Source organism: Pantherophis guttatus, chromosome 1 (genome assembly GCF_059756535.1).
Source record: "Pantherophis guttatus breed Tessera chromosome 1, ASM5975653v1, whole genome shotgun sequence".
Classification (NCBI taxonomy): domain Eukaryota; kingdom Metazoa; phylum Chordata; class Lepidosauria; order Squamata; family Colubridae; genus Pantherophis; species Pantherophis guttatus.
Genome location: NC_142063.1, coordinates 341,164,136 through 341,188,034, shown reverse-complemented (window position 1 = coordinate 341,188,034; position 23,899 = coordinate 341,164,136). Strand labels below are relative to the sequence as shown.

Sequence of the window (23,899 nt, the reverse complement as noted above, 5' to 3'; positions counted from 1 at the left end):
CTTGTTTCTTGCCTTTCCTTCTGGTGCTTTGGAGAATTGAATTAGAATTAGAATAGAGTTGGAAGGGACCTTAGAGGTCTTCTAGTCCAGCCCCCTGCTTAGGCAGGAAACCCTACATCACTTCAGACAAATAGCTTGACTCCCTCTTCTTTGGGGCATTCCCTGAGATATTGGAAGACTGCTATCACATCTCCCCTAGTCCTTCTTTTCATCAAATTAAACACCCCCATTTAACAGCGGCTAAAATTGTATTTGCAAAAAATTGGAAAGGAGAGAAGATAATCACCGATGAAGAAATTATTCGGAAAATGTTGGACTGTGCTGAAATGAGTAGATTTGACATTTGAAATAAGAGGACAGGAAGATCAACAATATTATTTGATATGGGAGATATTTTATCAATGGTTTGACAATTAAGTATGGAGATGAGATAGTATATATCCGTGATGGCAAACCTATGGCACGGGTGCCACAGGTGGCACACGGAGTCATATAGGTGGGCACACGAGTGTTGCCCTAGCTCAGCTCTAGCACACATGCGCGCACTGGCCAAGTGATTTTCAGGCCTTCCGGTCCCACCGGAAGTTGGGAAACTGGCTGTTTCCAGCCTCCGGAGGGCCTCCAGGGGGGTTGGGGAAGGCTGTTTTTGCCCTCCCCAGGCTCCTAGAAAGCCTCTGGAGCCTGGGGAGGGCGAAAAACGGGCCTACAGGGCCCACCATGCCATTGTGTGCCAAAAGCAGGGGGAAGTGTGTGGGGGGGTCACGTGTGCATGCGTGGGAGGGCGGGGCGGGGCACATTGAATTATGGATGTGGGCACACATGCACCCTCTGCTCCCTCCGCTTTTGGGACGCAATGACAAAAAGGTTAGCCATCACTGGTATATATGAAAAGAAATTTCAATGAAATGTTTAAATATCTATCTTCCATTTGAGTAAAGAGTAATTGTTGTAGGATGAGATTTGGAAAAATTCTAAGCACGAAATGATTTTAACCGACTGAGATGCTGTCTGTGATTGTTTGTAAGGATGATCTTTGTGTGTTGTTTTTTTTTATTTTTAATTAAAATAAAACTTTTTACAAAAAAAGATAAATAAAATATTTAATAATTTTAGGGGATTTTTTAATATTTGTATTATCTGTATTTTATCTTGGCTGTTCACCGCCCTGAGTCCTTCGGGAGTAGGGCGGTATAGAAATTTGATTAATAAATAAAGAAATAAATAAAAAATAAAATAAATAAAATAAACTAGACACCCCCAATTCCAGCAACCGCTCTTTGTACGTTTTAGCCTCCAGTCCCCTTAAATATCTTTCTCTGGCTCAATCACTGCCGGGCTGCCGAGGAAGGAAAGGCACGGGCAGGGCAGAAATGCAGGTCGGGGGGGGGGGTCCCGGCTAGGAGCCCGAGGCTGCCTCGACCCTTGCCCGCTTCCCACGCGTGGAACCCTCCGCCGTTGCCTGGCGCTGCTCCCCGGGCGGGAGGAGGCGGCCCCACCGGCTGGCCAAAGGCAAGGGGGAACTTTCAACCCTGCCCCGGGGAGGGGAGAGGGGGCCGCGGCCGGCGCTTCCCCGCCTCCTGCCGGCTTCTCTCGCCAGCCGAAGGGCGAGGCTGCCCTTGGAGAAGGAGGCGAGTGCGCCGCTCGGTTCCTCCGCCTCCTCCTCTCCTCCTTCCCCCGGAGAAGCTTCGCCGGCCGGCCGGGCTCCAGCGCTTCGGGGAGGCAGGGAAGGAGGGGGAAGCGGAGGGAGGCAGGCGGGCAGGCAGGCAGCCGGCGCGGCTCGCGGGGGTCATGGAGCGCTGGAAGAACCGGGTGGCGCTGGTCACGGGCGCCTCGGTGGGCATCGGAGCGGCCGTGGCTCGGGCGCTGGTGCAGCACGGGCTGAAAGTGGTGGGCTGCGCCCGGAGCGTGGACAAGATCGAGGTAGGCTGGAAGGGAGGGAGGGAAGGAAGGATAAAGAAGAAGAGAAAGAGAAGGAAGGAAGGAAGGAAGGGAGGGGTGGGAGGGAGGGAAGGAAGGAAGGAAGGAGGATAAAGAAGAAGAGAAAGAGAAGGAAGGAAGGAAGGAGAGGGAGAGGAAGAGAAGGGAGGGGTGGGAGGGAGGGAAGGAAGGAAGGAAGGATAAAGAAGAAGAGAAAGAGAAGGAAGGAAGGAAAGGAAGGAAGGGAGGGAGGGAGGAAAGAAGAAGGTGGAAGGAAAGAAGACAGGGGAGAGAGAAGGAAGGAAGGGGGAGAGGGAGGGAGGAAAGGAAGGAAGGAAGGAGGATAAAGAAGAAGAGAAAGAGAAGGAAGGAAGGAAAGGAAGAGAAGGAAGGGAGGGAGGGAGGAAAGAAGAAGGTGGAAGGAAAGAAGAGGGAGAGGGAAGGAAGGAAGGGGGAGAGGGAAGGGAGGGAGGGAGGGAAGGAAGGAGGATAAAGAAGAAGAGAAAGAGAAGGAAGGAAGGAAGGAGAGGAAGAGAAGGGAGGGAGGGAGGGAGGAAAGAAGAAGGAGGAAGGAAAGAAGAGGGAGAGGGAAGGGAGGGAGGGAGGGAAGGAAGGAGGATAAAGAAGAAGAGAAAGAGAAGGAAGGAAGGAAGGAAGGAGAGGAAGAGAAGGGAGGGAGGGAGGGAGGAAAGAAGGTGGAAGGAAAGAAGACAGGGGAGAGGGAAGGAAGGAAGAGGGAGAGGGAGGGGAGAAGAGGGAGGGAGGAAGAGGTAAGGGGAAGGAAGGAAGGGTAAAGAAGAAGAGGAAGAGAAGGGAGGGAGGGAGAAGAGGGTGGAAGGAAAGAAGACGGGAAAGGGAAGGAAGGAAGGAAGGAAGGAAGGGGGAGAGGGAGGGAGGGAGGAAGAGGTAAGGGGAAGGGGAAGGAAGGAAAGGTGAAGAAGAAGAGGAAGAGGAGGGGAAGAGAAGGGAGGGAGGGAGGAAGAGGGTGGAAGGAAAGAAGACAGAGGGGAGAGGGAAGGAAGGAAGGGGGAGAGGGAGGGGAAGAGAAGGGAGAGAGGGAGGAAAAGGTAAGGAAGGGGAGAAGAAGGGGAGAGGAGGGAGGGAGGGAGGAAGAGGTAAGGGGAAGGAAGGAAAGGTAAAGAAGAGGAAGAAGAGGGGAAGAGAAGGGAGGGAGGGAGGAAGAGGGTGGAAGGAAGGAAGGGGGAGAGGGAGGGGAAGAGAAGGGAGAGAGGGAGGAAAAGGTAAGGAAGAAAGGGGAGAAGAACGGGGGAGGCGGGAGGGAGGGAGGAAGAGGTAAGGGGAAGGAAGGAAAGGTAAAGAAGAGGAAGAGGAGGGGAAGAGAAGGGAGGGAGGGAGGAAGAGGGTGGAAGGAAGGAAGGGGGAGAGGGAGGGGAAGAGAAGGGAGAGAGGGAGGAAAAGGTAAGGAAGAAAGGGGGAGAGGGAGGAAGGAAGAGGTAAGGCGAAGGAAGGGCGGAAGGAAGGAAGGAAGAGGGAGCGGGAGAGAAGAGGGAGGAAGGAAGAGGGAAGGAAGGAAGGAAATTGCGGAGAAAAGATACGGGAGCATTAAGGAGGAAGGAAGGAAGGAAGGAAATGTGCGGGGGAAAAGATACGGGAGCATTGACGGAGAAAGGAATGTCAGAGACTGAATGAGCGAAGGAATGAATGAACGGAGCCATGGAGGGCAGGAGAGAGGAAGGACCGCGGGTGAAACGGACAGAGAAAGAACAAAACCAAAAAAAACCCAACAACAGAGAAAAAGAGGGTGGATCCTTCTTTTTGGGGGTCTTCTCTTCTTCCTCTTTTCCGCTAGGAGAAGGCGCTGAGCTAAGGCTTCGAGGGAGACTTCTGCCTTCCCTCCCCCCATCTTAACAACATGCCCCCCCCCTCCCGCCAGCCCAGAGCTCGCTTTCTCTGAGCCATCCGGCCCTGCCTTCTGCAGACAAAGCTTCAGAGGAGGACAGATACTTGGGGGAGTAGGGGAAGGTTTGGGGTGCATTTAGGGACCAAGAAGTGGGGGGGGGAGAAAGAAGGTTATTACTGACTGCAGAACTCTAAGGTGCCCCCTCCCCTCATGGATGGGTGGGCGAGGGACAAGAGATGGCACGTGGCTTGTTACCCAAACCCCCCCCCTCTCCAGGGTCAGGGGAAATCTGGAGCATATTAATGGGGGGGGTGAGTTACATAGAAGGAAACAGCCCCATTGTTCGCAAGGGGCCGCCCCGCTTTTTCCTTTGTTAAGGGAGGGTGAATTTAGAAATCTGGGGAACAATGACCCCCCCCTTTTTTTTTTTTTACTCTTTGTAGGGTACTTTTAAAGAAGCCATTGTCTTTGATAGTAATTTCAGAAGGGAAAGGAAAAAGACTGACGGGTATTTTTTTTTTGTGAGGAGGGGGTTTCAAGTGCCAGAGACCCTCCAAAGCCTTTATTTCCGCCCCTTTGTGCTGTCAGATTATATATGGGAGTGTCTCCCCTGGCTGACAAGTCGCCAACCTCCCCCCCCGCCCCCCCACAAGACCTCCCATTTCTAAAGAATTCTTGCTGATCAAAGCATGACACTCACTGTTTTTTTTCCAGCGGATGTGCAGGTGACACCGCTTTGCCAAAACCAAAGTGACACCTTAGGAAGTTGTCCCCCCCCCCACTTGTAATTCTTCAAATGTCTGAATCAAATGTCTGCTTTTGTTGGAAATCAAGGCAAAGCGTTTCTCTACCTCCGGAATAATTCAGAGAACCAAAAGGGAGAAATTTGGAGCATAGAATTTTCTGCCGGAGAGGCCCAGCTCTTCTGTTTTATTTCTTGCTTTATGGGCACCCTGGCATCCTTCAGATGTTTTGGAGTGGCAGTTTGATCTAGTGGTTAAGGTGCCTGGCTAGGAGATGGTAAGTTCTAGTCTCACCTTAGGAATGAAAGGCAGTTGGATGACTTTGGGACCAATCACTAGATAGGTTCTAGTTCCACCTCAGGCATGAAAGGCAGCTGGGTGACTTTGGGCCAATCACCAAGAGATGGTGAGTTCTAGTTCCACCTCAGGCATGAAAGGCAGCTGGGTGACTTTGGGCCAATCACCAAGAGATGGTGAGTTCTAGTTCCACCTCAGGCATGAAAGGCAGCTGGGTGACTTTGGGCCAATCACCAAGAGGTGGTGAGTTCTAGTTCCACCTCAGCCATGAAAGGCAGCTGGGTATCGTTGGGCCAATCACCAAGAGGTGGTGAGTTCTAGTTCCACCTCAGGCATGAAAGGCAGCTGGGTGACGTTGGGCCAATCACCAAGAGACGGTGAGTTTTAATTCAGCTTTAGGCTTGAAAAACTGGCTGGGTGACTTTAGGCCAGTCATCCTCTCTCAGCCCAACCCACCTCCCAAGACTGTTGTTGTAAGGAAAATGGGAAGAGGAAGGAGTACTAGGTATGTTCCTGCCTTGAGTCATTTTTAAAAATAATAAAGACAAGATAAATATCTAACCAATAAATAAGTTAAACCTAACCCCATTGGCACAGTAGATATGAAGCTTTCCAAGCAAGAAGCAACGTGATGTACAGTGTAGATGGCAGAGACATCTGCAGTGCATGATGATGATGATGGTGATAATCTGCCTATTGTTGAATAATTGATAATTACATCTGATAAATAAGAGAAAATTGTTCCCAAATTTATTGCAAAGAGAACAGATGAAGTAGAATCTTCTTGGATTTGCTTAGTTGACTTAAGTCTTGCGTTGTTGTCTTTTGAGCAGTCTAGAGGACTATTGGCTTCTTACCTTTCAATTAAATCTCTCCTTCTCTTCTTCTTCACCATCATTATCATCACCATTTTTGAGTGCTCTCTTCTTGATTTAGATCATTTTTTATTTTTATTTTTGGCCTATTTTCTCAACCCTGGTTGCTTGAAGATGTGTGGACTTCAACTCCCAGAATTCCCCAGCTAGCATGCTTTCAAGATCGAAAAATACGGGTTAGGCAGCATCACCACCAGATGGATTCGTAACTGGCTGACCAATCGCACTCAACGTGTAGTCCTCAATGGAACTGCATCTCCATGGAGGGAAGTACGCAATGGGGTACCCCAAGACTCTGTTTTAGGCCCAGGACTCTTCAACATCTTCATCAATGATTTGGATGAGGAACTCATCAAATTTGCAGACAACACCAAGCTAGCAGGAATAGCCAACACTCCAGAAGATAGGCTCAAGATACAGAAGGATCTTGACAGACTTGAACATTGGGCGCTATCTAACAAAATGAAATTCAACGGTGAAAAAAGTAAGGTTCTACATTTAGGCAAGAAAAAAAAATTGGTATAGGTGGCACCTCGCTCAATAGTAGTAACTGTGAGAGGGATCTTGGAGTCCTAGTGGACAATCATTTAACATGAGCCAGCCGTGTGCATTAGCGGAGGGATAGAATCAAGATCACGTGAAGTGTTAATACCACTTTATAATGCTTTGGTAAGGCCACAATTGGAATCCTGCATTCAGTTTTGGTTGCCATGATGTAAAAAAGATGTGGAGACTCTAGAAAGAGTGCAGAGAAGAGCAACAAAGAGGATTGGGGGACTGGAGGCTAAAACATATAAAGAACAGTTGCTGGAACTGGGTATGTCTAGTTTGATGAAAAGAAGAACTAGGGGAGACATGATAGCATCTTCCAATATCTCAGGAGTTACCACAAAGAAGAGGGAGTCAAGCTATTCTCCAAAGCACCTGAGAGCAGGACAAGAAGCAATGGGTGGAAACTCATCAAGGAGAGAAGCAACCTAGAACTAAGGAGAAATTTCCTGACAGTTAGAACAATTGATCAATGGAAAGACGACTCTCCTGCAGAAGTTGTGAATTCTCCAACATTGGAAGTTTTAAAGAAGACACTGGACAACCATTTGTCTGAAATGGTATTAACTCTGTTATTCTTCCCTTGCTGGATGGAGAATTCTGGGAGCTGAAGTCTAACCAATTTAAAACAGACTCTCTGGTGAATATTGGGAGTTGAAGTCCACCCATCTTCAAGCAGCCAGGATCTAAGTTATGAAATCAGCCTTTGTAATCTTGTGGCTTGTATCTTATTTGTCTTCTGGTGCCGTTTTGGGCATTGGACAAGATTAGATCTGGCTCCTTTTCCAATTGCAATTTCTCATCTCATCCCAACCCGATTTTGATTTGCATCTAATTTATTTATTTCCTGCAGTATCTGTGTTACTACAATCCAACTGACTCTTAAGATGCCAAATTCCATGAGGAAATACAGACGCTCCTTTGCTTTACAGTTTGGGGTGGTTTCCGGTTTAACTTTAGTTAAAATGAACCAATCAAGTTTGTAGTTCTGGGGTGTGAATATGGCTTTTTTTCAGGCCATTGGGGCAGAGGTGGGTTTCAGCAGGTTCTGACCAGTTCTGGAGAACTGGTAGCGGAAATTTTGAGTAGTTCGGAGAACCGGTAGTAAAAATTCTGACTGGCCCCACCCCCATCTATTCTCTGCCTCCCGAGTCCCAGCTGATTGGGAGGAAATGGGGATTTTATAATAACCTTCCCCTGGAGTGGGGTGGGAATGGAGATTTTACAGTTTCCTTCCCATGCCACGCCCAACAAGCCACACCCATCAAGCCACACTCATTGAGCCATGCTACGCCCAACAAGCCACCCACATAACCAGTAGTAAAAATTTTTGAAACCTACCACTGCATTGGGGTTAATATTAACCATTGTTTAGTGGCTAATATTATTATAATCTCGACCTATGACCACAATTGAGGCCAAAATTTCTGTGGTTGAGTGAGACATTTGTTAAGTGAGTTTCGCCCCATTTTACGTCTTTTCTTGCCACAGTTGATAAGTGAATCACTGCATTTGTTAAGTTAGTGCGACGGTTGTTAAGTGAATCTGGCTTCGCCATTGACTTCTAGGTTGCCTCTCTCCTTGATTAGTTTCCATCTAACTTCTGGTGGCAAGCTGTTCCACTGGTTAATTGTCCTCTCACTGTTAGGAAGTTTCTCCTTAATTCCAAGTTGCTTCTCTCCTTGATTCGTTTCCAGCCATTGTTTCTTGTCCTGCCCTCTGGTGCTTTGGAGAATAATTTTAACCCCCTCTTCTTTGTGGCAGCCCCTCAAATACCGGAATACTGCTATCATGTCACCCCTAATTCTTCTTTTATCTAGAGTAGACTGGCCAAGCCCAAATCCTGCAGCTGTTCTTCATATGTTTTAATCTCTAGGACTTTGATCATCTTAGTTGATCTTCTCTGAACTTTTTCCAAAGTCTCAACATACTTTTTGTAGTATGGTGACCAAAATTGGTTGCAATATTGCAGTGTGGCCTTACTCAGGCTTTATAAAGCTTTTTAAGTGGTATTAATATTCACGTGATTTTGATTCTATCCCTCTGTTTATACAACCAAGGATTGTATTAGCTTTTTTGGCTGCTGCTGCACACTGCTAGCTAAGTGATTGTCCACTAGGACTCCAAGGTCCTTCTCACAGTGACTGTTTTTTTTTAAAATTTATTATTTTTTTTAAAACATAAACATAAAATACATCTTTTAAAAACAAAGCATTGATCCAGTCAAGAATAGGCACAATCGCTTTCTCCTCTTTATCGAGCTCTTTCCCAATCTCCACCATTGCATCTTTCAAAATAAAAATCGAAACAAAATTTTTTTCCACAATTATGTAATATCTTAATCTAAACATTTACCACTCTATTATATCAGCCCATATAATAGGTGACTGTTGATATGAATAACAAAATGAAGATGATAATATTGTAATAATGAAATGATTCTGTGTATAATGAAGAGTATAATGTGTGATAAGCCTAAGAAATATAGGTGTTAGTTAAAAGAGATTAGGATTTAAAGATTTAATGTAATGGGTCACAGGATGGGCATTTTGATAGAATTTTGGGTAAATAATTGTAATTAAATATTGAGTTGTGTTTTTTGGAAATTAAGATTGTGGTGATATCACAGTGACTGTTTTTGAGTCAGGTCTCGCCTAATCTCTTCTTACACCTTTCGTGTTTCCTTCCTAAATGTAAAACTTTGAGGCAATTGTAGATTTTGCTTTTGCTAAAAATATACTTGGAGTATCAGGTATTTAGAAGTTTACAAACCAGTAAAAGATTTGTGGGCTTTGAGTATTTGAGCCAGAAGTCAATATAAGATTTTTCTCCCTGTATATGTTTGGGCACGTACGTCTTTGTGTGCTTTTAAACTTTAACAAGGTGGGGTTAAAATGTTTTCATGGCAGAGTTGCTGATTGTCTTTGTGCCGAATGTCCTTTTAAATGGAGACTTTAAAAAAGTGATAACAGATAGTAAGCCTTTGAAAGAGTGTTTTTCAAGCTTGACAACTTTTAGTCACGTGGACTTCAGTTCCCAGAATTCTGGCTGGGGAATTCTGGGACTTGAAATCCACAGGTCTCAAAGTTGCCAAATTTGAAAAACATGATTTTGAAGGGTCAGATTCTGATTCACATCTAATCAGTGGAACGACTTGCCTCCAGAAGCTGTGAATGCTCCAACACTGGAAGTTTTTAAGGAGCGAGTGGACAACCGTTTGTCTGAAATGGTATGGAGCAGTGATGGCTAACCTTTTTGCCATCGTGTGCTAGGAAGGGGCGGGGATGGGGGAGGTTTGTGCGTTCGTGTGCCCACACCCATAATTCTATGTGCCCTGCCACGCGCATGCAAGCGCAACCCCCCTTCCCCCCCACTCCTGGCATGCCATGGCCCGGTAGGCCCGTTTTTCTTTCTCACCTGGCTCCACATCCTCTCTATGCATCTGGGGAGGGCAAAAACAGCCTTCCCCACCCCCTCGGAGACCAGAAGTTGAGAAATGGGCTGTTTTGGGCCTCCAAGGGAGTGGGGAAGGCTGTTTTCGCCCTCCCCAGATGCATAGAGAAGATCTGGAGCCAGGGAGAAAGAAAAACGGACCTCCCCCCCCAGGCCTTTTCTGGTGGGCCCAAAAGGGCCAAAAATCAGCTGATGGAGCTGAGCTGGCATGCCAGGCAACATGGCTCCATGTGCCACCTGTGGCACGCATGCCATAGGTTCGCCATCACAGGTATAGGGTTTCCTGCCTGAGGAGGAGGATTGGACTAGAAGACCTCCAAGGTCCCTTCCAATGCTGTTATTCTGTTCCATTAACTTGAATTTCCAAAACTGGAACATCGAAAGGAAACATCAGATCAAACCTGATGCCATGGAAATTATTGGAATACTTCAGCTCAGGGTTGAAATGTTCCTGGTTCGGACCAGATCACCCGATCCAGTAGCGATGGAGGAGGGCGGTTCGGAGAACCGGAAGCAAAAATCCCTGCCCTCCCCCCTCATTGCCCAGTTGAGCGTGCAATCATCAGAGGCTTTTTTTTTTAATTTTTAAAAGCATTTTTTTGTACAACCTCTTTGGCTGAAAAAATGCTTTTAAAAGTAAAAAAAAAAGCCTCTGATGATCGCGTGGGTCAGCTGGGATCATCAGAGGCTTTTAAAAGCATTTTTTCTACAACCTTTTCGGCCGAAGAGGTTATAGAAAAAATGTTTTTAAAAGGAAAAAAAGCCTCTGCTGATCAGGCAAATCAGCTGGGATCGTCAGAGGCTTTTTAAAAAAAAGTTTCTTCCAATCAGGCAAGTCAGCTGGGATTGTCAGAGGCTTTAAAAGCAAAAAAATGGTTTTAAAAGTAAAAAAAAAAAGTTGGCCACGCCCACTCAGTCATATTACCTCCCACCCCCCACCAAGCCACGCCCACAGAATCGGTAGTAACAAATTTTACATTTCACACAGCTTCAGTTCCTTTTTAGATACAGAAATCTGAATGGAAACAGATTCAGCTGTTGAATTTGAGAATCGGAATCCAATTGGATCGATTTTCCAAAGTGGTTCAATTGCTAAATTTGTTTTATTGTTTTATGGTGATTGATTTTATTGTTGTTGTGAGCCTCCAAGGGTTGCTTAAGATGGGTGGCCTTATAAATTTAAAAATAAATAAAATTCAATCAAATAATAAAATAAAATAAAGGTAGTCCTCACCTTACGACCACAACTGGAACCAGATTTTCTGTTGCTAAGCAAGGTGGATGTTAAGTAAGTCACGCCCAATTTTATTATTTTTTTCCCATGGTTGTTAATTTGCCATGCAAATCTCTAGCAGCTCAGTGGCTCATATAGTTAGGAGGCTGGGCTGACAATCAGCAGGCTCGTGTTCAAGACCCGTTGCTGGCGCAGGATGAAGTGAGCTCCCATCGCATGCTCCAGCTCCTGTCGTCCAACAGCAGGTGACTGCAAGTAGATAAATAAGTACCACTTCGATGGGCAATTTCATGAGGAAACGAAAGGAGCTCCCAATTGGGCATACCAAGGGATTCCCAAGATCAATTGATTCACAGTTATGATGGTCACAGTGTCCCGGCGGCCATGTGATCGATCCCCTTTTGCGACCTTCTGACCAACAAGTCAATGGGGAAACCAGATTCACTTAACAACCGGGTTACTAACTTATCTACTGCAGTGATTCACTTAACAACTGAGGCAAGAAAGGTCATAAAATGGGGCAAAGCTCAACAAATGTCTCACTTAACAACAGAAATTTTGGACTCAATTGCGGTCATAAGTTGAGGACTAAGTGTATTTCTTCTCAAAGTTTTTTTTTAAAAGAAATTTTGGAGCTTCTCCACATTTGATGATATTAATCAAATATTCTTTAATCGATGCTATTTTGAGTAAGGAAGAAATCCTAGAAAATGTAGGAAGGCCCTTTTATTTTAGGCCTTAATGTGGTCCCCAGAAAGCTTGGCTCCAGCCTCAGGGGTTGCTTGGATATTTGTTTGCTTGTTTATTCAATTATTCAATCCTTCCCTCGATACACGACTCAGAGCGATGTATGCAATTAAAAAACAAAAGCTGCGGAAAATGAAATCCACAATATAATAAAACACACTGCGCCTGAGGCAGTTCAGAGAACCGAAGGCCGTAATTCACCGCCGGCTGCCACTGAATTCTCATTTTAATACCAGAGAAGTATTAGATATACGGGTAATTAGCCGCCTTGCGTTCATTTCCTTTCCATGTCAAATGTAAATTAAATCACGTTTTGTTTTCCTCCTGGCACCCTTTCTTTCTTCCTCCTTGATGGTTCTCTTTTTTGGAGGGAATACAGCTCTAGGCTTCTCTCTCTGAAGAGATGGCACCCCAAAAAGTTTTACAGGTAGTCCTCGACTTACGACCACAATGGAGGCCCAAATTCCAGTTGCTAAGCGGGTATATTTGTTAAGTGAATTTTGTCCCACTTTGTGAGCTTCCTTGCCACGGCTGAATCACTACACTTAATTAAGTAACACGGCTGTTAAGTGAATCACTGCAGTTGATAAGTTAGTAACCCGGTTGTTAAGTGAATCTGGCTTCCCCATTTTATTTTGCTTGTCAGAAGATCGCAAAAGGGGATAACGTAACCCTCTGGGACACTGCAACCGTCATAAATATGAGACAGTTGCTAAGTGATTGCATTTTGATTACGTGATCATGGTCGTAAGTGTGAAAAACTGTCACTTTTTTCAGACTTAACAACGGTTTGTTTAGTGACCGTTTGAAGTTACAAGGCACTGAAAATAGTGGCTTATGATGACCCGTTTTTCATATGACCGTTGCAGCATCCTCATGGTCACATGATCAGTGGTGGGTTTCAAAAAATTTTCTGTGGGTGTGGCTTGGTGGGTGTGGCATGGCCTGGTGGGTGTGGCTTGGTGGGTGTGGTATGGCTTGGTGGGTGTGGCAGGGGAAAGATAATGTAAAATCTCCATTCCCTCCCCAATCCAGGAGAAGGTTACTGCAAAATCCCCATTTCCTCCCGATCAGCTGGGACTCGGGAGGCAGAGAATAGATGGGGGCGGGGCCAGTCAGAGGTGGTATTTGCCGGTTCTCCGAACTACTCAAAATTTCCACTACCGGTTCTCCAGAACTGGTCAGAACCTGCTGAAACCCACCTCTGATTCAGATGCTTGGCAACTGATTCACAGTTATGACGGTCGCAGTGTCCCAGGGGCCATGTGATCCCCTTTGTGCCCTTCTGACGAGCTAAGTCAATGGGGAAGCCCAGATTCACTTAACAACCATGTCACTAGCTTAACAAGACGATAGGGATTCGCTTAACAAGTGTGGCAAGAAAGGTTGGACAACGGAGCGAACCTCACTTTACAACTGTCTTGCTTAGCAACATACATTTTGGGTTCAATTATGGTCGTAAGGAGAGGTGGTATTCAGCCGGTTCGGACCGGTTCACCGGAACCGGTAGCGGAAATAGTGGGTGGGCCTGCCCCCCCCATCTTGGCTCTATGCCATCCTATTTAGGCATGGTTTTGAGGCCAGGCCAGAGGTGGGGATTTCAGCAGGTTCTGACCAGTTCTGGAGAACCGGTAGCGGAAATTTTGAGTAGTTTGGAGAACCGGTAGTAAAAATTCTGACTGGCCCTGCCCCCATCTATTCTCTGCCTCCCAAATCCAGCTGATCGGGAGGAAATGGAGATTTTGCAGTAACCTTCCCCTGCCACGCCCACCAAGCCACAGAACCAGTAGTAAATTTTTTTGAAACCCACCACTAGGCCAGGCGCATGTGCAGAAGGAACACGCGCGAACAAAGCACAAGCATGTGTGGAAGGCAGGCGTGCGTGCGCACCAGGGGGACACATGCATGAAGCAAGCATGCCCACGTGTGCACGAAGCAAACGTGCGCACCATTCAAAATTTTTTACTCCCGGTTCTGTAGGTGTGGCTTGGTGGGCGTGGCATGGCTTGGTGGGCGTAGCTTGGTGGGCATGGCAGGGGAAGGATACTGTAAAATCTCCATTCCCACCCCACTCCAGGGGAAGGATACTGCAAAATCCCCATTCCCTCCTGATCAGCTGGGACTTGGGAGGCAGAGAATAGATGGAGGAGGGGTCAGTCAGAATTTTTACTACCGGTTCTCCGAACTACTCAAAATTTCCGCTACCTGTTCTCCAGAACTGGTCAGAACCTGCTGAAACCCATCTCTGGTGCCCACGCACGGCAAACCGGTAGTAACATAATGTGAAACCCACCGTTGGTCGTAAGTCGAGGACTACCTGTACTGTTCTGGGGGAGGTCGTGGAGGGTGTTTCAGTTCAGGTTGGCAAAGGGAAATTTCTTTGGTTGTTGAGAAACAAAGGGTATCCGAAATCTTTTGGCTTTATCCAGGTGAGCTGTAGGAAAAACTGGATAAGGTGAGACGCCTCCCTTATTAGAAGGCAGGTAAAATGTGTCCCTTCTCCTATCTTTCTCCTTCCTTGCCTATCCCCTTAGATTTCTCTTTCTTTTTCTGTTTCTCTTTATTTTCTTCCTTCGCCAACCCCCTTTTCCTTCTCCTCCTCCTCCTTTTTTCTTTCTTCTCCATCACTTCTCCTTCCTCTTTCCCTTCTCTTTTTCTATCCCTTCTCTTTCTCATCTTCCTTCTACATGTGTTCCCCTTCCCCTTTTCTTTCTTCTTTATTCCTTCTCCTTCTCTTCTTCCTTCTTTCCCTTCTCTTTTTCTATCCTTTCTTTCTCTTCTTTCTTCTATATTTGTTCCCCTTCCCCTTTTCTTTTTTCTCTATTCCTTCTTCTTTCTTTCTTCTCTATTCCTTCTTCCTTCTCTTTCCCTTCTTTTTCTATCCCTTCTCTTTCTCATCTTCCGTCTACATTTGTTCCCCTTCCCCTTTTCTTTCTTCTCTATTTTTTCTCCTTCTCTTCTTTCTTTCTTCTCCATCCCTTCTCCTTCCTCTTTCCCTTCTCTTTTTCTATTCCTTCTTTCTCTTCTTCCTTCTTCATTTGTTCCCCTTTCCCTTTTCTTTCTTCATCTGCTCTCCTTGTCTTCTTCCTTGTCTTTCCCTTTTCTTCCTTCTCTAGTCCTTCTCTTCTTCTTTCTCCATTCCTTCCCCTTTTCTTCTTTCTCCGTCTCTTCTCCTTCTCTTCTTCCTTCCTTGTTCTTCCTTGTTCTTCCTTCTCAGTCCCTTCTCCTTCCTCTTTCCCTTCCCCCTTTTCATCCCTTCCCCATTCTTTCCTTTCATCTTCCATCTTTGTCCTCCTCCTCCTCCTCCTCCTCCTCCTCCTCCTCCTCCTCCTCCTCCTCCTCCTCCTCCTCCTCCTCCTCCTCTCCCCCCCCCCATTCCCGCCCCCAATGAGGCTTGCATACCCAGGAGAACAATAATTTTCCCTCTGGATTTGCAAATAACAACTGGTACCATTTTGCTACTGGCATTGAAGTGTTAAGTGGTTATGTTGCTGTTAATTTAACCAGGCTGTTAAGGAAAAATTGTCAACATTAAGTCATTTATTAATAAACTCTCCTGCTGGGTGGCAAGATTCTCCATAGGTTGCCAAGGGGGGCCTAGAGAATTCCTAGCAAAGAATTCTCTTTTCCCAAGCTGGCAGGCCAAAGGTGCATCGATCTGCGAGAGCCATTTTCATTTTGGACCATGTGATACAGGATTTGGGAGCAAGGAGATTCAGATGAAGAAGGTTCTTAATATTGTCAGCTCTCTGACTGTCCTTGGGCTCAATCATGCTAGGGTTTACAATGTCCTACCTCACAGTGTTGTTGTGAAGGGGAAAGGAAGTCACCTGAGAGCATCGTGCATTCTTCTATATGAAGTCCCTTTTTTTAAAAAAAAAATTGATTTATATGCCGCCCTTCTCCGGAGACTCAGGGCGGCTTACAGTGCGTTAAGCAATAGCCTTCATACTTTTGTATATTTATACAAAGTCAGCTTATTGCCCCCACAAACTGGGTCCTCAATTTACCTACCTTAGAAAGGATGGAAGGCTGAGTCAACCTTGAGCCTGGTGAGATTCGAACTTACAATAATTGCAGACAGCTGGTGTTAACCACAGTGCTTTTAGTCTGCTGAGCCACCAGGCTCCCTTGAAGGAAAAAGTCAAGAAATCAAGATATCTTTTCAGTGTTATGAATGAGGCAAGGAAATGGTGCTTCTCAGCATCTGGGATTAAAAGGTATACTTTACCTGAAGCTGGAAGTTCCATCGAGAGGGAGCATGGCTTGTGATTTTTGCAAGACATGTAAAATAGTTACGATTGATTGGATTAGCCCAGGGCTGGATGGCTCTGCCAGTTTGTAGAAAAAGGGTTAAAAAAAGAAATTATATTGACTTTCATGGATTGTAACAATTGAAATGTTGAGTTGCAATGCCTCAGGAGAGGCATTTCAACTATGGCAACTTTACGACCTGTGGACTTCAACTCCCAGAATTCCTGAGCCAGCCATGTTGGATAAGGCAGAACTACAACTCCCAGTCTCCCACTTTCTGGCCTAGTCCCAAAAGTTCTTTTTCAATAGGCAACTGGACTTTATTTTTCCTTTAAGTCATTTCGCTTCTCATCCAAGAAGCTTCTTCAGTTCTAACTGAGCATTCCCCACCAGTTAGTTAGAACTGAGGAAGCTTCTTGGATGAGAAGTGAAATGTTTTCAAAAGAAAAAAAAATAAAGTCCAGTTGTCTTTTGGAAAAAGTACCTTTTCAAAATGGTCTAGTTAGTAATTTCTTTATAGCTTCATAAATTTATTTATAAATTCCTTTACGATTGACGGTGAATTCTGAAAGGCTGAATTTATCTGTCACTTTAAAATCTTCCTTGTCAGCCGAGACTCTTAGAATAAGACACAGGAATGCATTTATGGGAATCTTGGCAATATGGGATGAGAATGGTGGATTAAAAATACAAACAGTGATTCATGGCTTCCTGGTAACAGGAGGGCTGGGAAAGAAGGAAGGAAGTGTGGCCAAACACCACACGAGAATTTTGTCTTCCTCCTTTTCTTTTTTTTTCCCCACAAAGAGCTTCAGAATATCCTGAGATACTTTACACAAAACTCCATTTTGGCTTTATACAGGTAGTCCTCAACTTACAACCATTCATATAGTGACCGAAGCGACAACATCACTGAAAAATGTGACTTGTCACCATTTATCACATGACCGTGGGCAGCATCCCCACAGTCACATGATCAAAATTCAGACACTTGGCAACTGACTCATATTTATGACGGTTGCAGTGTCCCGGAGGTGGGGGGGGTGGGGGTCATAGGATTCCCTTTTGCGACCTTCTGACAAGCGAAGTCGATGGAGGAAGCCAGATTCACTTAACAACCGGGTTACTAACTTCACGACTGCAGTGATTCACTTAAGAACTATGGCAAGAAAGGTCATGAAATGGGGCAAAACCAGGGGTGGGATTCAGCCGGTTCGGGCGAAACAGATGCTAATTTTACACCTGGTTTGCCAAACCGGTAGGTGCAAGGACTGGCTGGCCCAGCCCCTCCCCTCCCAGGAGTCTCCATGCAGCCCGTTTTGGATGCCAGGTAAATGCAGGGCCTGCGTGGAGGCTCTGGGAGGGCGAAAACAACCCTCCCAGAAGTTCTGGAAATCTGGAAACGGGCCTCCGGAGGACCTCCAGGGCCCGGGGGAGGCTGTTTTTGCCCTCCCAGAGGCTCAAGGAAAGCCTCTGGAGCCTGGGGAGGGCAAAAACGCCCCCCCCCCCCCGCCACCATGGCGCAGGAGGGCCAAGTAGGCTATGCCCACCATGGCCACGCCCACCTAGCAACCAGGCAGAGAACTGGTTATTAAAAATTTTGAATCCTACCCCTGGGCAAAACTCACTTAACAGCTGCCTCGCTTAACAACAGAAATTTTGGATTTCATTGTCGTAAATTGAGGACTACCTGTAAGACAGCTATCTGTGTTACAAGACACACAAGCAGGGTTGAAATGCTCCCGGTTCGGACCGGATCGTCCGATCCGGTAGCGATGGCGGGTGATTCAGAGAACCGGTAGCAAAAATCCCTGTGGCCCCCACCCCACACCATGCCCAGCTGAGCTGCACGATCATCAGAGGCTTTTTTTTTTTTTACTTTTCAAAGAGCCTTGGTAGTACAGTGGTCTAAAAGCACCCTGTTATTAAGAACAGCTGCCTGCAATTACTGCAGGTTCGAATCTCGCCAATGCTCAAGGTTGACTCAGCCTTCCATCATTTCTAAGGTAGGTAAATTGAGGACCCAGTTTGTGGGGGCAATAAGCTGACTTTGTATAAATATACAAAAGTATGAAGGCTATTGCTTAGAGCATTGTCTCTGGAGAAGGGCGGCATATAAATCAAATTTTTTTTTTTAAAAAAGCATTTTTTCTACAACCTTTTCCGACGAAAAAATGCTTTTAAAAGTAAAAAAAAAAAAGCCTCTGATGATCCCGCGGCTCAGCTGGGATCATCAGAGGCTTTTCAAAGCATTTTTTTCTGCAACCTCTTGGCCGAAGAGGTGGTAAAAAAAAATGCTTTGAAAAGTCTCTGACGATCCCAGCTGAGTTCCTGATCGGCAGAGAGGCTTTTCAAAGCATTAGAAAAAATGCTTTGAAAAGTTTAAAAAAAAAAAAAAGTTGGCCACGCCCACCCAGTCACATTACCCCCCCCCCACCAAGCCGCGCGCACAGAACCAGTAGTAACAGATTTTACATTTCACCCCTGCACACAAGTAATGGGTGCATCCATGATAGGGATGGATCAAAGGTGCCGTTTATAGCCTCTACCAGGAATTTGCAGTCTGAATAATTGTGGTGGTTCTTATAAGAATTCGATGCAGAGGGAAGGCCTGGCAGGAAGTTGAACCTGGTTACCCATCCTGGTAACGCTTTCCCAGAGAACGAGGGGTTAAAGTGGGGCAGATCTTTGTATTTGGAAATTCTAGGGCAGTGATGGCTAACCTTTTTGCTGTTGCACGCCAAAAGTGGGGGGAGTGCGGGGAGGGTTGCGCATACGTGCCCACACCCATAATTCAATGTGCCCCACCCCCCTGTGCATGCGCACGCGACTACCCCCATGCTTCCCCCACTTTTGGCACATGATGGTACTGTGGGCCTGGTAGGCCCATTTTTTGCCCTCCCCAGGCTCCAGAGGCTTTCTACGAGCCTGGGGAGGGCGAAAACGGCCTTCCCCACCACCCCGGAGGCCCTCCGGAGGCCAGAAACAGCCCGTTTCCCAATGTCCGGTGGACCCGGAAGGCTGGAAAATCAGGTGGCCGGCACGTGAATGCGCGCTGGAGCTGAGCTACGGCAACGCTCGCGTGCCCACAGATACGGCTCTGCCTGCCACAGGTTCGCCATCACGGTTCTAGGGTGCAAGTATATCTGAGGAAGAAATACAGATAAGTCCTTGACTTGCGGCCACAAGTGAGCCCAAAAGTTTAGCTAGACCGTTGTTAAGTGAGTTTTGCCTCATTTTACATCCTTTCTTGCCACCGTTGTTAAGTGAATCACTGCAGTTGTTAAGTTCGCAGCACGGTTGTTAGGTGAATCTGGTTTCCCGATTGACTTTGCTTGTCGGGTGGTCGCAAAAGGGGATGGCACGATCCTGGGACTCTGCGACCGCCATAATTACAAGCATCCAAATTTTGATTGTGTGACCACAGAGATGTTGCAATGTTTGTGTGAAAAAGCTTATAAATCACATTTTAACTTTGAACCGTCACTAAACGAATGATTGTAAATTGAGGGGTACCTGTACTGTTGTGTGCACTACAACTTATTCTGTGATTTAGGGTAGGGTAGGGTAGAGTAAGAATAGAATAGAATGGAATGGAATGGAATGGAATGGAATGGAATGGAATGGAATAGAATAGAATAGAATAGAATAGAATAGAATAGAATAGAATAGAATAGAATAGAATAAGGAATAGAGAATAGAGAATAGAGAATAGAGAATAGAGAATAGAGAATACAGAACAGAACAGAACAGAACAGAACAGAATAGAATAGAATAGCAGTTGGAAGGGACCTTAGAGGTCTTCTAGGCCAACCCCCTGCTCAGGCAGGAAACCCTATACTGCAACCTTAAACATTCAAAGAGCCATCTGGACCCGTTTCCCACAGAAAAGAAAACACCGGGAACCACAAAACCCTTTCCATGCCTGACTATTTCTTTAGCGGCCACAAAACTAGCATAAGTAGTTGAATTAAACGTTTTGTTTTCTTCTGAAACTTTTCTTTTCTTGGATTTATCCATGGTTGGCCTACCAGGGATTGAAAAGCTCAATAAATCGCACGCCAGCGGGTGTCGCACATTAGCGGTTGTGGCGCATATTTTGAGTGACGGAGCCACAGCAGAGGGGTGAAAGAGCCACATGTGGCTCCAGAGCCGCAGGTTGCTGACCCCTGCCCTAAACCATCTCAGACAAGGGGCTGTCTAGTCTTTTCTTAAAAACTTCCAGTGTTGGAGGATTCACAACTTCTGGAGGCAAGTTGTTCCACTGGTTAATTGTTCTAACTGTCAGGAAATTTCTCCTTAGTTCTAGGTTGCTTCTCTCCTTGATTAGTTTCCATCTGTTGCTTCTTCTCCTGCCTTCAGGTGCTTTGGAGAATAGCTTGACTCCCTCTTCTTTGTGGCAGCCCCTGAGATATTGGAAGGCTGCTATCATGTCTCCCCTCATCCTTCTTTTCATTCACATAACCAATTCCAGCAACCGTTCTTTATATGTTTTAAGCCCCCAGTCCCTTAATCATCTTTGTTGCTCATCTCTGCACTCTTTCTAGAGTCTCCACATCTTTTTTACATCACAGCAACCAAAACTGGATGCATTTATTAGTGGGGGAAAAAGACTTGGATTTCCGTACAGTTGTCAAAGTCAATTCTGCTTGCGTCTGATTGGATCTGTGGCCAAAATGCTGGCAGGATCTAGAGGTCATTTAGCCCAACCCCTCCTTAATCCAAGACTCTTGCAACCGTCCCATGTCTGCGTGATGGTTCTCTATCTTCTGCTTAAATCTCTTTCCTGAATCTGTCTGCTCTACCACCAAAAGAATTCCTTTCACAGGTAATCCTCAACTTATGACCATTTGTTTAGTGACTGTTCAAAGTTATGACAGCGCTGAAAAAAATGGCAACCGATCCTTGCACTTACTTGCTTATTTATTGACTTACTTTATCTTGAGTATTTTTTATTATTTTTTTTTTGCAATTTGTGTATAATTTGCAGTCATTCACGCCATTCTTCCTGCAAAACACCAACTGCCTTGGACTTTGCTACGTTCGTTTTACGATTCTTCCTCTTCGTTGCATCATAGCATCTATCATTCATTGTAGATCTTTGGGCCAGCCAACAACATGGCATTGTCTGATTAAAAACCACATGTACATTTAAGACTTCGGGCAACACACCCCTGCTACCGCCATAAACAATCCTTTTATATTTAGTCACAAGGATCTCAAATAATTAAGGGGACATTTCTGGGAGTTGAAGTCCACAAGTCTTAAGGCTGCCAAGTTTGAAGACCTCTGTTTTAGAGGGTCGTGGAGGCCACTTGGGGGTTTATCTGGGTCCTCAGGCTCACCTGAGTGGTGCAAATGGTTCCTGAGGACACAGATAAGCCTCCAAGTGGCCTCAACGACCCTCTAAAAGGATGCAAATGACCAGCTGTCTGCAAGGAATATAAACCCTTCCATTCCCCACCATCCAGTCAGAGCTGAAGAAGCTTCTTGGATGAGAAGTGAAATCTCTTCAAAGAAAAAACAAGAAAGTCCAGTTTCCGCCTGAAAAAGCAGCTTTGGGACAGAGACTGGACAATGAAATGGTATAGGACAGTGATAGCTAACCTTTTTGCCATCGTGTGCCAAAAGCGGGGGAGTGCAGGGGGGGTCGCACTCACATGTGCCCACACCCATAATTCAGTGCACCCCGCTCCCCCTACGCAGGCACGCGTGACACCCCTGCACTCCCCCCGCTTTTGGCACGCGATGGCACGGTGGGCCCAGTAGGCCCGTTTTTCGCCCTCCCCAGGCTCCAGAGGCTTACTTGGAGCCTGGGGAGGGTGAAAATAGCCTTCCCCATCCCCCCGGAGGCCCTCCGGTGGCCGGAAATGGCCTGTTTGCCGACTTCCGGTGGGACTGGAAGGCCCATTCTTCCCTCTCCCCAGCCTCCAGAGCCTTTCTAGGAGCCTGGGGAGGGCGAAAATGCCCTCCAGAGGCCGGAAATAGCCTTCCAGTGGGCCCGGAAGGCCCGAAAGGCCGTAGCTGAGCTAGGGCAACACTCGTGTGCCCACTGATATGGCTCTGCGTGCCACCTTCGGCACGCGTGCCACAGCTTTGCCATCACTGGTATAGGATCTCCTGACATAAGTAGAGGGTTGGACTAGAAGACCTCCAAGGTCCCTTTCTGTTCTATACTCTATATGCAAACCGTATCCATATTTTAGTATTTCTCCAGCTACCTCGTTCACATCTGCAGCCTCACTGTATTTTCAACAAACTCACAGCATTTATAACTTCCTTTCCTTGTTTGTTTTTCTTTGGACACAGCTTCTTTCAGTTCTGGGTTTTTTTGTTTGTTTTCATAATACCACAGTCAGTCCCCTATAAAGTCTAAAATGCTCCTTTCGGCATTCCTTCGCTTCGATTTCATCTCAAATAATTTCCAAATTATTTTTCGTTCCCTACAGTTCACGGGAGACAGGCCTCAACCTTGAAATTTCCCCCAACAATTTTAGGGTGGATATAGTTAGGGTGCTTAAATCAGAAATCTGATAACACTTCTTCTGGCTAACAACTTCTAGAAAAAGGCATAATATGCATAGAACCGGTGAGGTGTAGTGGTGAAGGTGTTGGCTTAGAAACCAGGAGACTGTGAGTTCTAGTCCCGCCTTAGGCATGAAAGCCAGCTGGGTGACTGAGCCCAATCATGAGGAGACAGAGAGTTCTAGTCCCACCTTAGCCATGAAAGTCAGCTGGGCCAATCACCAGGAGATTGTGAGTTCTAGTCCCGCCTTAGGCATGAAAGCCAGCTGGGTGACTTTGAGCCCAATCATGAGGAGACTGAGAGTTCTAGTCCCGCCTTAGGCCTGAAAGCCAGCTGGGTGACTTTGGGCCAATCACGAGGAGACTGAGAATTGTAGTCCCACCTTAGGCCTGAAAGCCAGCTGGGTGACTTTGAGCCCAATCATGAGGAGACTGAGAGTTCTAGTCCCACCTTAGCCATGAAAGTCAGCTGGGCCAATCACCAGGAGATTGTGAGTTCTAGTCCCGCCTTAGGCATGAAAGCCAGCTGGGTGACTTTGAGCCCAATCATGAGGAGACTGAGAGTTCTAGTCCCACCTTAACCATGAAAGTCAGCTGGGCCAATCACGAGGAGACTGTGAGTTGTAGTCCCGCCTTAGGCACGAAAGCCAGCTGGGTGACTTTGAGTCCAATCACCAGGAGACTATGAATTCTAGTCCTGTGAAAGCCAGCTGGGTGACTTTGGGCCAGTCTCTCTCTCTCTCTCTCTCTCTCTCTCTCTCTCTCTCTCTCTCTCTCCCTCCCTCCCTCCCTCCCTCTCTCTCTCTCTCTCTCTCTCTCTCTCTTTCCAACCTACCTCACAGGGTTGTTGTTATGGGGAAAACAAAAGGAGAAGGAAGGTGTGTTGAATATGTTTGCCAGCCTGAGCAATTTATAAAAAATAAAAGTAAAAAAAAAATTACAAACCTAGGCTCTCTTGATGGAAAGATAGCAATGGCATTGGGGTTTTTTTTGGTTTTTTAAATTTGATTTATATGCCGCCCTTCTCCAGAGACTCAGGGCGGCTTACAATGCGTTAAGCAATAGCCTTCATCCTTTTGTATATTTATACAAAGTCAGCTTATTGCCCCCACAAACTGGGTCCTCATTTCACCTACCTTAGAAAGGATGGAAGGCTGAGTCAACCTTGAGCCTTGGCGAGATTCGAACCTGCAGTAATTGCAGGCAGCTGGTCTTAATAACCAGCTTAATAACAGGGTGCCTTAGACCACTGTACTACCAAGGTTCCTGGAAGTTATAATTTTATGCTTTCTGTGGTTAGGTAAGACCTTGTCTTCTTGACTTCATGCTAATTTTGGCATTGAGTCGTCTAAAGCAGTGGCGTAGATTTAATCCTGATGTACACAAACTCCCCTACAGATCCATCACCGCCTTCAAAATATCTACCAAACAGATTTCCCCGTAA

General features: G+C 46.2%; 1 protein-coding gene across 2 annotated transcripts in view; it reads left to right on the top strand.

The window, feature by feature from the left end:
* The first annotated feature begins 1,445 nt into the window (after window positions 1-1,445).
* DHRS11 (dehydrogenase/reductase 11) overlaps window positions 1,446-23,899 on the top strand; it is a 41,608-nt gene continuing 19,154 nt past the window's right edge. The window contains exon 1 of one of the 2 annotated variants that reach the window (XM_060693234.2): window positions 1,446-1,920. In XM_060693234.2, coding sequence (XP_060549217.1) covers window positions 1,789-1,920 — 132 coding nt within the window. In that variant the 5' untranslated portion in view covers window positions 1,446-1,788. The remainder of the gene's footprint in view (window positions 1,921-23,899) is intronic. The other variant, XM_087889796.1, reaches the window with a different exon arrangement.